We start from the raw sequence: 15,025 nt of genomic DNA, 5'->3' as shown, positions 1-15,025 counted from the left end.
GTTTGAGATATGAACATAGACAGTGAGCGATTTTCTGCGGCAAGCAATCAATTGGACAAATCGAATGTAGGATCATTGTCATGGTTCTGGCAAAACTGTCAAATTATTGAAATAGTATGGAAGTATGGAAAAACAGTTACATACCATACTTCGGAAATTTCCATACGATTCCATACTTGCACAGTTCCATATTCCATACCGAAATTTCGTTCCATATCATACCATACTTTCACACCATACCATATCATACCATGCCCTGGCAATAGCCTACTTAAAATAGGGTTACCATATTTCTATGAAGCAAATTCCGGACAATCTTTAGCGCCCACTAGCGGATTTTAAAATGAGGTGTAACACATTGACCGTCAATATGACGTCACACTAGCAAAACATTGCCCATCGACTCTATACACTATGCAGGAATGGAGTGGAACATATAGGTCATGAATTGGGCCATCTGTAATGTGAGCTCTGCTGATTGCTACTTGCTAGGATCTGCAATAGATTCCTCCACGGGCCGGATGAAATCATCTGGCGGGCTGTGTCTGGCCTGTCATGATTGTGTTTGACAGCCCTGTCGGTGTGGCTATCTATTTATGTGTTTTAATCAGGTCCGATACATCATTTTTTCTGCCCCCTTCCGCCCACCATAGGGTAGTCGATGTAAGTTGTTGGGCACTTACTATATGCATTTGGCTGTTAAAATTTTATGTATGAATTCTGTCAATAATATTGATTCTTCCATATATTAGGCTACTATAAAATGCACCAGCAGTTTGTACATCCGGTGATTTCCAACCTTTCATGGTCGCGACCGACTTGAATATGTTCCGTGGCAATAAAGCTCAAAACTTGATAAGCTGATTACTAAAAAAAATTCAGCTTGCCCAAACTTACTCATGGCCTAGCAAGCTGATTACGTCCAACATCATCGCGATCCCCAGATAAAGGCGAACGACCCCAGCATTTGCAACCACCGTCTGTGACTGAAGCATCCAATCGGCCTCAACCAACTCTAGGAATATACCGTTGGCTTATAATTGCGATTGCAATCAGACTTCTTTCAGTAAATGATGGGTATTTATATTTATTTTGATAGCATCTTTTGGCGACGGTGGTGCCTGGTGCCCATACTAATATCCTTATACGTTGCATTAACTCGGGCGCGGCGCGAAGAACAATTTTGAATAGCATAAATCAGCTTTAAAATATTATTGTTTATGTTGATTTACGAAAAACTTTTGAGCCTGCTTCAAGCCTTCAAAATTCCGGACATTTGGGCATATTTTAGAAATTCCTCCCGGACGCAGATTTTTCAGTGAAATTCCGGACATGTCCGGGAAATTCCGGACGTATGGCAACCCTAACTTAAAACTATTGCTCGAAAACGTGAACAAATAGAACTTGGAATTGGAATATGTCCCGTTCGAATCTGGTTTGTCAAAAGATTTGTATTCTGTTGCTGCCCCAGTCACTGACCACGATTCCTCCGTCTGACAAAACGCAAACTCCTTGCGGTTTCTTCATCTGTCCAGGCTTAGAACCCTCGCTACCGAGGCAAGACACGAACTCTCCGTCGCTTGTAAAGACCTGAATCCGGTGGTTGCCGCTGTCAACGACGATAATGTTGCCGTGATCATCTGTGGCGACACCTCGCGGTCTCTTGAACTGAGACCCGTTCGTTCCGACCTGGACAAGATGGCGGCCGAACGAATCGCAAACCACAACTCTGTGATTGTTGGAGTCACTGACGACCACCTGCGAAAAGTATCAAAGGTCACGAGAGTTCAAATGGAACTGACGACTCACGTACTCTGCCGTTTGAAGTCACGGAAAGAAAATTCGGTCTTTGGAAACGCTTTTCGACAGAACCGAACTTCCGAACGAACTTTCCCTCCTCCGAGAAGACTTGAACTCGGCAATTGTTGCAGTCACAAACGTAAATTAGACCCTTGTCGTCCGTTGCCACTCCTCCAGGTCGGTCCAGTTGTCCATCACCTGAACCGAAATCGACGTCACCATCACCGACCACTGTGACGTCACGCACACGTCACCTGATCCTCTGCTACCGAACTCCCGAACGAATCTCCCTTGTTCGTCGAATATTTGGATTCGATGATTGCCATGATCTGAGGCGACAATCCACCCACGTGACGTCACACACACGTCAAGCACGTCATCGAATTGACCTTCTGACATTCCGTAGCTCCCGAATACCCCCTTCACTTGTCCGTTCACGTCGAAGATCTTGAAGCACGAATGTTGAGGCATACAACAGTTGTTGAAACAAAACAACGAACCTGAATCCGATTGTTGTCGCAATCTGCGACCACGATATCGTCAGAGACCGTTGAGGAAATGCCATGTGGACCAATGAACTGTCCTTCGTCATTGCCCTTCATCCCGAAATACCTGCCAATAGATTTCATTTCAACGTTTTGATTTCAGGCTTTACGGCGGAACTAAAACGAATCACTTTTTCACTTTTCCTTTGTTTCGATACCGCTGCAAGGCTTCTGTCGCTTCCGATTTTTCCGCAGGCTGTCGTTTTGAGCGGATTTGTTTTGCTATGGAACAGTGGTTCATAACGCAACCTTAACGTCACATTATACCATATGTACTATCATAACGCCATCCCAGTATGGGAACGATCGGAGTAGAGGTATCGAATACCCAGAGGTGGTCAGTAACGAAGTACTTCTACTTTTTCGAAGTACTCAAGTAGTTTTCCTCTAATTTTAGTACTTACACATGTAGATCTGATTTTCGCTACTTTTACTTCGTAGTATCTTGTGATCTACTTACTCACTTTTTGCTACTATCAGTTTGTCAAGTAGAAGTAGTTTAATCCTCCAATAAGAAAGATAGCCTAACGAATTTCGGGGCTGTTTTCAAGGAGTACCAACATTTAATTTTTATAAAAGTCAAGTAAAGCCCAGAACTTTTGTTGCGCTTCGCGCACAGTATTTTTGGAGTGTCAAATACATGTTTTCACAAAAGTATCGCCCATTTCAAATGTTTCATCACAGTAAACATGGCCCATCATAACGCTTGAAACTACCGTTTCGCAATCTAGCAATTGTCTATCACATCGTAATCTAGCGTGTCCTAATATGGAAAAGTGGATTCCGGCTTTTTTTAACGTTACGCCTGTTTTAGCAGTCGATCTTTCTGGACAAAAGACGTGAAATATATTTCCGATTTTTTTCTATTTCTCTTCCAATTTCCAGTATCATACCTTGAGTTCTAATTAATTTCAGTTCTTTTGTCTGGAGAACATAAATGTTGAAGTATAAAAGCAAGTGTACGAATGCATTTAATTTCCGGAAATAAAGCTACACAATATCGCATTTTTACGATCCACCATTTTTTTTATTAACGTTTACTAATCGCGCAAGTGTGTACACCGTGTCCGATACAACTTCTCCGTATTGCTCTTCGACTAAACTACAAGCCTTATAATATGAGGGAGGGTGCCATACCATGATATTTTCTAAAACAGGCTGTTGAAGTAAACAGAGGATTAGCATCGCATTTCCATATCAATACTATCATTTTCATCCCATGGTGCGGACGAATGCTTACTCTGTCGAAAATTGGATACCTCCTTGTATGCATCAATATGTATTAATCTCTGCACCTTTCGCATAGCTCAATTAGCAGCTTTTGGCAATCCATACGAACGAAGTACGATCGTTTTCACATCTAGTTACTTACTTGAGCATATTTAACGTCAGTCAATCCTACTTCTACTTCAAGTACTTTTAGGTTGGTTATGGAAGAAGTACTTTTACTCGTACTTGAGTAGATTTTTATCGTCGCTACTTCTATTTCTACTCGAGTAGCTTTCTTGGCTACTTTATCAAACTCTGGGTACCGATACTGCAGGTGTCTTTTAAGGACGACAGGTGATAAGTAGGTCGACCTAAAAAAGAAGAATTTTGACCAAAAAATCAAAATTTTGACTTTTTTCGACCTAAACAAACTGAATTTTGACTAAGTTTTGACTTGACGTATACAAATTAGGTGTTTTCCCACATTATGTTGAAATAATACCACTTATTTCTGGTTGGAACTGGCTGTCCTAACGAAGTAGTTTGGCCTGAAAAAAACGTTTTTGGCTTAGAAACTGACAAATTTTTACATGAAAAAACTAATATTTTAACGAAACCTGGCCCTATATGAAGAATTCCAGTAGTTACAATACGTATTATGGTAGAAATAATTAAAATTTGTTGTAGTACAACGAGAGATACTTTCCTACATTCTTGGGTAGAAAGTGCATGTCCTTACTAAGAAGCTTGCCGCTACTTAATATAAGAATGATGCAATGCCCAAGAAGTCTTTCTTCAGTTAAGATATTGCGGTACGTTGACCATAACACCATGTCTAACTATTTGTTTTATTTGACCGTTTATGATTGACAATGAGCGGACAATTGGCCGTTTATAACGGTAGGCCTATAAAGTAGGCTACAAGCTGTAAAATATCAAATGATAAGTTCACCGACAGTGCAAAATCTACGATAAAAACGAAATGCAGACGTCAAAAAAATTTTGACTTTGTGAATAATTTTGACAAATTTTGACCTAACGCTACAATGTTTTACAAAATTTGGACAAATTTTGATATGTCAAAAAAATCGCCCTAGTGATAAGCTATGATCATGACACTTGATGTTAGTTATTATTATTTTGGTTACTCAGTCGCATACTCCAAATGATTTTGAATTCATCGCAAATTAATTTTTTGATCTTCGTGATAGTTTTCAAATAATATTATGCACCTTTCCCTCACCATTTTAAAATTACAACCACTATGCAGTATGCAAGGATTATTTATTTACAATAACCGGTGTATGGAATAACTTCTCGAAAATAACAATCAATGATATAATAAATAGTTTCAACAAAGCCAAGAAACAGGATTACCTGATATCCCCCCTTGTATAATCAGATATTTACTGGGATTAGTAGTGCCTATACACTCTAAGAAATAAGTTATAATATAAAAAATTACCCAAGTAATTTATTGCGAACTTGCAGGACCAACTGAAAATTTGATTAGCCTGACCTGGACCACACACACACACACACACATATATATATTATATATATATATGTATTCCTTCCCATCGATATTTCACACCATACACATTACTCATATTATATTACACCACATGTCCTGTCGGGTTGTCATTTACTGTATAACATTTCGAGACATTCTATGGACATTCTATGGACTCCATGTGTTAATCATAATTACCAAGATATATTCGGTGATTTTTCTTTGCTCTTCTCATTTACCCGCGAGACAGGAAATAAGGAAATAAGATAAATCACAAGTCGGAGCAGCTAATCACAAGGCAGCGAGCTCTAATGCCTACTCTCCTTGATAGCTTTAGAACTTATTTGTCAAGACATCAGGCAGACGCATTAAAATAAGCGTGTGGATTAGGCACCCCTTCGGCCAACTCGAGCCTCCAGGACCTTTGTGTCGTACTCTCAAAAAGGATATCTGCCAGCACGCTTTTTTCACTCACGACTAATAAGCTTTATTTAAAAGAGTATTGCTGGATGTTGCAAAGTCCTGGTCCTCCAAGCAATAGAAGCTCTTGTAAAAAAAACGAATACTTATTTGGCCGTAGACGGATAAGCACACTATAGTTGAAATAAAAACGAGGGAAAAGATTTCTTGACTTTATAATGATACACTTGATGGCCTAATCCGGTAGCCTACTTGTTGTGCAACTGAACAAAACATCCATTTTCTTTTTGTGCAACAATTTTCGGATGGTTTGTGCGGATAAAAAGAATTTGCGGATGCTGCTCAAAAAGGCCGAAAAGCACTGAAGTATACAATTCTCTCCAGTTGAAGCCCCGTATTGAGCAAAATAGCAACACACTCACCTTGGTTTGCGGGACTTGCTTTTCCTTCAGAACCGGTGATGTTGTAGACGACATTGATCTGATCTCCGGCCACGACGCTAACCGAGCTCTTTGTGAAGTTTTGATTGGCATTCTCACCTTCGGCCAAAGTAGCACATCCTAAGACAAACATGATTATTATAATGCGTGCGAGGTTCCATACATTATCGTGAAATATTATCAATTCTTTCATAATTTTCGAAACCATTCGGTTTTTTATCGACGCAGCGAGCGAAATATGTCGTATTCGCTAAACTGACAACGGTTCATACGGAAAATATTGGTATGAATATCAAGTACATGCATTACTAAACGCTTGTACCGGGTGATATTAACATAGGCATGACATCAGCAACACCGGAATTTTTATCTTGACCCCGTTCTGCCATTGATCCTGTGATGTTAATCAGCTAGCGTTATGAGATAATACTGAAAGTACACATACTTATTTAGTTCTATGATATAAATGTTACGGAACTACCAGTTCAAAGCAAATAACGGTACATGCCAGTGTTCTTTATAGACATATATTGGTGCGGACTTCACTTAAACTTGTTGTGGCGTAGTTGTGAAACCTCTCCAGTGCGCGACAAGTATACCAGAGTGTACCATAAAGGTTCATTACTAGTTACTACTGTACACTTTGAAAATTTCGTATTTATTGAAAGGATGCCCCACGACGAAAAAGGTTAAAGAGCACTGCTATAACCATTGGTGCCCTGCTCGCCTTAACCAAACTTCTTGTATGATTTAAATTGAATTCGATTATAGTTTATATTTCTCGTCGACCTTTTTGCGGAAGATTATCCTACAGCACTGCTTGAATCTATGGGACCAAGAATTCCGAACGTCCACCAACGGTCATGATTATAAAAATGTTACCTCTTTCATTTTGAATAAACCTCCTTTACGTAGAAATCGTCTAGAACAGTGGCCGGGAACCGATGGCTCGCGAGCCATATATGGCTCTTTTGGGTATAAGATATGGCTCTTTGACAAATTTTTCTTTTGTACCTAATTTATCAATATTGCAACAACTTGTTAGTAAATTTTCTTTACGGCCCGAATAATTATTCTCATGGCAGCATTAGCATGTCTTGTAGAGGTCAAGACAGTGGGGTAACCAGGTTTCGGGGTTCGTACCCCTTGTCAAAAAACTCAAATTTAAGTTGAAGTCGCGTCAGCGACGAGCACGACTGGCGAATTCGATCTACCCGCCATCGCGCGCCTCGAATGCACGATACCTTGATTGATACCTTGACATGGCGACGCTTGTAAGACAATGCAGTTTTCATATACATATTTCCTTCCTGATCTACGCTGATACATAAACTTCCTTGGAAGTGATTATAACAGTTACAAATTAAAATTACATGCAATAGCTATCCAAGTTCTTAGTTGATAACGTCAGTAGCTTTCTAGAACCGTATGTATAGGTGTGTAGCGTTGTAGCGTTATGCTGTTATGCCGAATACTTAAGAAATCGATCAATATTTAGATTTTCGGAATCAGCCAGACAATTTTATTTGAATAGTATCAGGGATGATAGATTCCAAGGTATTTACAATCAGTTGCGCTATCACAGGTGAGGCTTGGCCCGTGTGCCTCAACTGTGACTTATCTCTCCTTTCGTGCTTTATTTCAGAACAATAAATATGAAAATTCCGTGATTTTGGGAATAGAAATGTTTAAAATCTAATCATTCATTAACATCGATAAAAATACCAATAATAATCATTGAAGGTTTCACAATTTTTCCACACTCATCCCTGACAACATGTGAGGAACTGTCTCACTTGCACTCCCTAACGCTACATCGGTGTCGTATCACACCCTGCAGTGGGTATGTACTGCTGTAGCTGTAGTGACCATGTTTGGCTCAACCTACGCGTGTGGGCAGAAAATATGGCGCACACTACGAATCCCATATATTAGTGGTACCAATACGTCACGAATTTTCAATTGTGACGTAACAGTTGATTGACATTTTATGGCTCTTTGGGAGATACAGTTGAAAATATTGAGCCAATTTGGCTCTTCGGTCGAAAAACGTTCCCGACCCCTGGTCTGGAAGAAAATATTATTTTTCGTCTACAGTCCGGCATCTGTCGTCTGAATAACCATTTGTTTAAATTGAAATGATTGATTCTCCTTTTTGTATTCACTGTCGTTATCCAGGAACCGTGGATCATTTTATAATTAGTTGTCCAAGATATGATTTTCATCGCAAATTTCTTACCGATAAATGTGCGCAATTGGAAGTTAATTTTTGTATCACTGATTCACTCATTGATTCTCGTATAATTCCGTATGTAGTTGAATTTGTTATATCGTGTAACCGCTATTTGTAACTTCAGTGTTTTAGGCTCTTCTGTTATTTGATCGTTTTTACTCCATTCTGATATCCGTCATCATTTCATACGACCGCCTCGTATCGTATCCTTTATGTCTTTGACCGTGGTGCAAAAGGCCGTTAGACGATAAGCGCCACATCTTTGTGTTTAATAAACAACAACAACAACAACAACTCGTCAACCATTGGCGCAGGCTTAAATTGTATCCCGTGGATATGCATCATATCAATTTGTTTCTACTATCTGGAGTCTCGTATTCTATCCCCTATTTTGACGGATAATTATAGACGGAAGGATTAGCTACATGTAGCTGTAGGCCTACAGTTACTTACGTAGTTTAGCAATTCCATGCATGCGTGGGTAGGGCTGGGTACAATGATTCGAGTACTCGAATCTGAATTGGGTATTGATTTTAATGATTCGAGTCGAGTAGTAAAAGACAATTTTCTCGAGTACTGAAATTATACGCTCCTCGCAACTGAAAGTTAATTTAGTAACGAGAATTATAGTTTTGACACTATTTCCCATTGAGGAAGCCTTGAAACATTGATTGGCTGTGTCGCGGCATACGAGACATAGTACAAAGCTACAAACGTTACTGGAAATAACACATTTCTGAAGTCATGATCATTGATCATCCCACAACGTTTACACATTTGAACTTTGGCATAGTACAGTCTGTTGTGACGTCATAATGAGTTTACTCGAATACTCGACTCGACGCGTAATTCGTGATTCAGAATCGAATCACTTAGGTACTAGATTTTGCCCAGCCCTATGCGTGTGGTATACAAAACGAACACCTTTTTGTATGTCTATCTAATTCTAAATGCGGTCCTCGAAGGCGAATGCAATGACACCTCGTGCTTCAAAAAGACGACTTGACTCGAGTCACCTTCAAAAATCGATTGACTTGACTGAACCATCAATGACGCCGGACAAAATCGAGTACCTTAGGTGATTCGATTCTGAAACACGTAATAATGGTAATATGCTTTGAGTCGAGTAATCGAGTATCACTCATTATGACGTCATAACAGAATGTATCACGTCAAAGTTCAAATAGCCTATGTGCCGTTTATGCCACCACAAAGAATAGAATGTCTGTTATCCATCAAATAAAAAATACTTTGGTATTTTTTCAACAATACCGATTTCAACCCACTTGGTGACAATGTTGTGGGATAATCATGACTTCGGAAATGTGCTACCGTACGTACAGTAACCTTCATAGCTTTGTACTATATGTTTCGAATGCTACAATACCGCCAATCAAGGTTTCAAGGCTCCAACAGTGAAAATTAGGATCGAAACTATAATTCTCGTTGATAGTTTAACTTTAAGAGGTAAGGAACGTATAATTTCAGTAGCGGTACTCGAAAAAATCGTATTTTACTACTCAACTCGAATCATTAAAATTATTACTCAATTCAGATTCGAGTACTCGAATCATTGTACCCAGCCCTGGTGTTGATAAAGCTAGTGTCTGGCGACAATTTACTGCGTTGCTCTGCTTGCGTTCTGCTGCTTAACAGCTTTATGAATAATATTAGTTCTATGAGATTGCACAACATAGTTCATTTTCTCAAAATTTTGACTACTTTCAAAATCCATTCAAAAACTATAGAATCGTTCCAAAGAATGCAAATGGGTGAAAATGTATCTCGACTTTTCTAGATAAGGGAGGATCTGTGATCAAGTACTTCGTCACCGACCCCTCTGACCGATAGTGGTGTGCCACGTGCGTGCATGACATGCCACAAGGTCAGCTATAACGACATATTTTCACTGCGATAAAAAAAAAAAACAGGCGTCCCTGTAGCATTAGCTAATCGCGGCATCATTCTATTAACAATTCAGGATATAGCGTTAATGCTTCCACGATGCTTGCTATTATGAACAAAATCTATTTAAGTATACAAAAAAAAAATCCGAGCAAACCTGATGCCCGCGGGCCGCCAGTCGTGCCACTTGAGACCCTTTCCGGGGTCAAGTCACCCCCCAATGTGAGCTGCAGATGCGCGGAAACGACACCGAAATTGCGTATTGCGAAATGCAAGAGATTTTCGTCACCAGTCGTGAACTGAGAAGGTTTTTGTTATTTGCAGCGTCACCGATGGCTTTTTTTTCGTGGATTCACTCACTGTTATAGTTTGCCGAACCTTGCGCTTGTGGTTGCTTTCCATGGCCACCAACGCGTCTACTTCCTCGATCAGACATTTCTTTCGCGACTGCAGTTCCGAGATGAAGCCTTCTATCGACTGTAGAAGATGTATCCATCAAATTGAAAAACGGTAAGATATCCGTGAAATAGCGGGCGACCGGACCTGCGATATTTTGCGTTTCACATTCCAGCCATTTTCTTCTAAATTCTCCATTCTATCTCGTGAATCAGAATCCGTTTCTGCCAGTTTGTAAAGGAGTCGCGTGGCCTAAAATTTACGCTGACAAAGATAGGGTCAGACAGCGTGCAACGCTGTCGGTCCTACCTGAATGAGAATGCTTCCAAATTGACCAACTGGCCTATCCCAGCAATAAACCCGTCCTGAACGTATATATATATTTGCGCTTACGATTTTTCCCAGGTGTATCTTTCTGCTTAGATGTGTTAGCTTTATCAAAATTATTTTCCGTACTTGTTGTTTACAATTGTATAAAGATATCTGAATAATTAAAACCCGTAAAATAGTTAAACCTCCTAGACCGACAGGGAATCGATGTCAGGTCACCCTCGCCGCCAGCAAGAATAATACCAATATCCTAGCAGACCTAGCTACTTGTTATTTCATATCTCATTAGCATTCTTCGCACGCAGGCTATGAGAAACAACTATATCTCCCCATTTGAAGTTAGGTATTGAGGGAAAATACGTAACATCTACATCGGTAAAGGAAATTATTTCCTCTCTGCATTACACGTTGGCTGTCGCAACTCCATGATACTATCGAATGTAATGTAAATGTTTGCATTCGTTTATAATACCGTCGGTTTGCGAAGTCGATCGCGCTTTGCTTCACTGTAGATAACTAACCTACGCGCTACGAAAGTCAGAATGTTAGCAAACAACCGACGAAGCAAGGCAGATTGATCTGCACCTCAAATGATTATTGTTTCTCTACGCTATCACTACAGCAATGCCGAATTTCACATTTCTTGGCGATTCTGAGGTCTATATGCTCTGACATTATTAATATTAGGATTATCGGAATCCGTGTGAAAATGGCTCTTGATTTATACCAGGTATTATAAATGCTGACCTGTTTATGCGGAATTGCATTAATCGCTAGGGCAAGTTTTTGTTGTACTAAAATGGTGAAAGTTGCACTTAATTTTAATAAATGTTGCAGTGTACGTTGCATTTATACACAAAGGTTTCTAAAATTATTACAATACACCCAAACTTTGAATTCTTGTCGGTGGAGTCAAGGCCGCCTATGATAGGCTTACCATATTTTGGAAATCTAAAAAGAGGACACTTTTTCAGAAATTTCAGACTTGCAAAACCGGGAAGAATTATCAAAAAAAACGGTGAATTTTTCCCACTCTGCGATCTGTTGACTAAAGAAAAAAAAAAAAAAAAAGGTCATTCCCGCGCTCAGATCTCAAAATACCGTTTTGCTCTCCACATTGCCAGGTAGATGACTTAAAAAAAAAAAAAATAAGGTCATCTTTTCGCTCTAAGCTAAAATCACCGTTTTTTCTCTCCGACATACCGCCAGAGCGTCACTTCCGTGCTGATTTGCGGCATGTCTCTCGCCATTTGCTCTAAATCTGACCTAAATTTTCAAAAAAGAGGACAAAATCTCAAAAAAGAGGACAAAAGGGCGTCCTCCGAGGACACTTTCAAAAAAGTCAAAAAAGAGGACAAATCCTCTTAAAAGAGGACGTATGGTAAGCCTAGCCTATGACAGCTTACGGAGAACAATCCTTTAGTTAAAACACCAGAATCTCTTGTTTACTAAATTCCTGCCGACAATATACATATCCTACATATATATGCATATATATGTGTTAAAGCCTGAACAACGGGCGTAGCTATTACTTTTTCTCGCTATGCTGCCGTCGACAGCTTATCACTGTGAATAACGTCGGATCACGCTTCTGGATTTAACTTTGTCTGTGCAATTCTTAGCTTGGTGAAATAACCAGACCACTTGATATTATGTAACAGTGCTCTTCAACCTTTATCATCGTGGTACACCCTTTCAACATTTTCTCAAAACTCGTACACCCCTGACCATATAATACACCGATATCGTAGAAAGCCGCATTTCGATTACATATACCGCCGCATGCCAGCGGAGAGTCCCGTGGACGATAAGTACTCCATGAAATTGGCTAGTGGGAACTTTGCACCGCGGCGCGCCATTGTGGTGTACTGTGCCGTCACAAATTTCTTGAGCTTTACCTTGCGTATAAAATTTTCTCATTGAAGAAGCAAAACATCTCAGCAGTCTTACTATACATAACATATGCACCAAAATAGCGAGTATCAATGTCAGGAAAAGTTACCAGAATCAGGTTTGTAGTCACGCAGAGCGCGGAAACTTTTCCTCTTGAATGAATTTCGTCGATAATGTTGGTTGTTTCACATTGTAATGTAACAAAATTCTGTTCATTCTCAGCCCACCTGATCAGATTAACCCGTAGAGCTGATGGAGGGGTGTCTTTGATAAACTTGGGCACAAAATTAGTGATGATGCATCTTCCGGTTTTTATTAATCACTTCGTGGGATAATGTTATTTCTTGAACTCCAATCAGAATTGGCGGTATAGTCAAAAATATTGGAACCACCCAAACGTAACAGAAAAGTCTTCATTCGTGAGACGCACTCGATTCCAACTTGGTGTTTTATTTTGGGGCGCATCATTTTCCTCCGCGGTTCGTATTTGTACGGCAGAGCTCACATTGCGAGGGCACTATTACATTGAAAACGAAAAATACGAGTCAACCTGAATCGGGCCAAGCGCGAAGAAAATTGAATTGAAATCTCTCAAATATTCGGGAATCAATTCGTAAATTCAAATTGCATAATGACGGCCGCCTACAAACGCTAATTTAAATATGAGTAGACTGCCGGATTATTATGGTCTTTACGGCCGCACGTTCGCAGGTTAAGCACCCCTGGCCAAATCGAATTAAGGATCAGCATTTGAGCAAGGATGCAACGTATAGGAAATGTTAAATACTAATCAGGGCTCGAGGTTACCGGACCGCCATCTAACTCAGTGGTTCTCAAACTCGACCCTCGCGACCCCTGGCTACGCACATGTAATCATGTACTTCGTGCTATTTATAAGCTTGCCGCAGGAAGCAGCAATTCAAAATGTCTGAGCTATCGCTGTGGTTTCCTCGAGAATCATTATAGTCTGATATCACAAGCTGAAAACATGCTAACTCCACCCTGTTCTACTCCAAAAGGAACCAATCCAAGTTCATTACAAGAGGTTAAATCATGAATAACATTTGCTATGACATCACGAAAAATGACGCATGCCAAATTTCAATTCATTCCAACCAATATTCGCGGGTTTCGTACAGTTTGAAAATTTTGAATTTGCCCAAAAATGCAAAAAATATTATTTTCAAATTTTCCTTCCAACCCCGTGAAATTGTTGCGCAGTCTTCAACAACGATGCAAAACAAATTTGACTCAATTCCAAGCTGTAGCAGCAGAGTTATTCAAGTTTTTCGATGATAATTCTGGGATGATCCACCGATCAAGGATAATCCCAGAATTATCAAAGAAAAACTGAAATACCTCGACTTCTACGGCTTGGAATTGAGTCAAATTTGTTTTGCATCGTTTTTTAAGACAGCGCAACAATTTCGTGGGGTTGGAAGGAAATTTTGAAAAAAATAATTCAAAATTTTCAAACTGTACGAAACCCGCGAATATTGGTTGGAATGAATTGAAATTTGGCATGCGTCGTTTTTCAAGGCAACCTCACGATTACGATACACAGGCCTTCAAACATTCAGTCTTTTACTGTTTTTTTTTTGTATTGGGTGAATTGACTCTCCAACGCCGTTGTCAGCTCTGTTTTACTCTCGTTACCAAAAACAAAATGTGAAAAATGCCAAAAATAAACTATTTTTGGTATTTTTGGCATATGCCAAAAATATCACTGTCTGTCAATAACTGAGAGATTGTGTCAGGTTTTCCAATAGGGACATATAGTTTCGCCAATTAACAGACATGGTACAAGTGGCCTTCAGATCTATATACATTCAGTCTTTTCCTAGTTTTTCATTGCCGGGTGGATAATTTTTTATATTATATTGATTATTAAAGTCACTAGTGAAGGCTGCGATTCAAACGTGTCAAAAACTCTTTTGGGTTGCTATTAGAATGTTACCTGTGTGAATGGCAGTAATTTTGCACGCATATACGAATCGACTATTAGGAATGGTTACTGCAGAAGCACTCGGCTTTGTATCGGGTAAATTTAGTCTCAAGATTACCGGATCACGACCTGACATATCGATCTCATCAACTTCATTATGTCGCTTGTCCTTTTATGTTACCTTCCTTTACTTTTCATTCAGCGTACATGCGTCCTCTTTACATCACCTACGTCAGGTGTGTGTCTGAATTCAAAGACTACAGTTCAAGTCGTTTCGACGCCTTCCTATCTCTTCATTGTATCGTAATCTTGTGGGTTTATTGATCTGATAAAATTTGTTACTAAACTTAAGTGATATAGTGGTGAATTATAAAAGAGTCGGACTACTCAAAAAAA

The 15,025-nt window shown here is 39.6% G+C and overlaps 1 protein-coding gene across 1 annotated transcript; it reads right to left on the bottom strand.

The window, feature by feature from the left end:
* Positions 1-1,372: 1,372 nt before the first annotated feature.
* Positions 1,373-11,712, bottom strand: LOC145444183 (uncharacterized). Its single transcript, XM_080322115.1, has 9 exons — positions 10,609-11,712; positions 10,426-10,542; positions 10,223-10,364; positions 5,910-6,047; positions 2,477-2,567; positions 2,301-2,412; positions 2,055-2,247; positions 1,814-1,998; positions 1,373-1,758 (listed from the first exon to the last, which is right to left on the bottom strand). Exons 1-9 carry the CDS (start codon positions 10,657-10,659, stop codon positions 1,441-1,443), a joined length of 1,347 nt encoding a protein of 448 aa, XP_080178241.1. The 5' UTR covers positions 10,660-11,712; the 3' UTR covers positions 1,373-1,440.
* Positions 11,713-15,025: the final 3,313 nt, after the last annotated feature.

Source organism: Botryllus schlosseri, chromosome 8 (assembly GCF_051294905.1).
Source record: "Botryllus schlosseri isolate E-star chromosome 8, Bs_hap1, whole genome shotgun sequence".
NCBI classification, from domain to species: domain Eukaryota; kingdom Metazoa; phylum Chordata; class Ascidiacea; order Stolidobranchia; family Styelidae; genus Botryllus; species Botryllus schlosseri.
The sequence above is the reverse complement of the archived record's forward strand: the minus strand, read 5'-3'. Positions and strand labels throughout refer to the sequence as shown.

What these genes read in the sequence shown, in the direction of transcription:
- LOC145444183 (XM_080322115.1), bottom strand. Translation starts at nt 10,659, where the DNA reads ATGGAGAATTTAGAAGAAAATGGCTGGAATGTGAAACGCAAAATATCG. An exon ending in AGCAAGTCCCGCAAACCAAG is followed by an intron (nt 2,568 to 5,909) that starts GTGAGTGTGTTG and finishes ACTGTTCCATAG; the next exon opens with CAAAACAAATCCGCTCAAAA. An exon ending in CCGTGACTTCAAACGGCAGA is followed by an intron (nt 1,759 to 1,813) that starts GTACGTGAGTCG and finishes TACTTTTCGCAG; the next exon opens with GTGGTCGTCAGTGACTCCAA.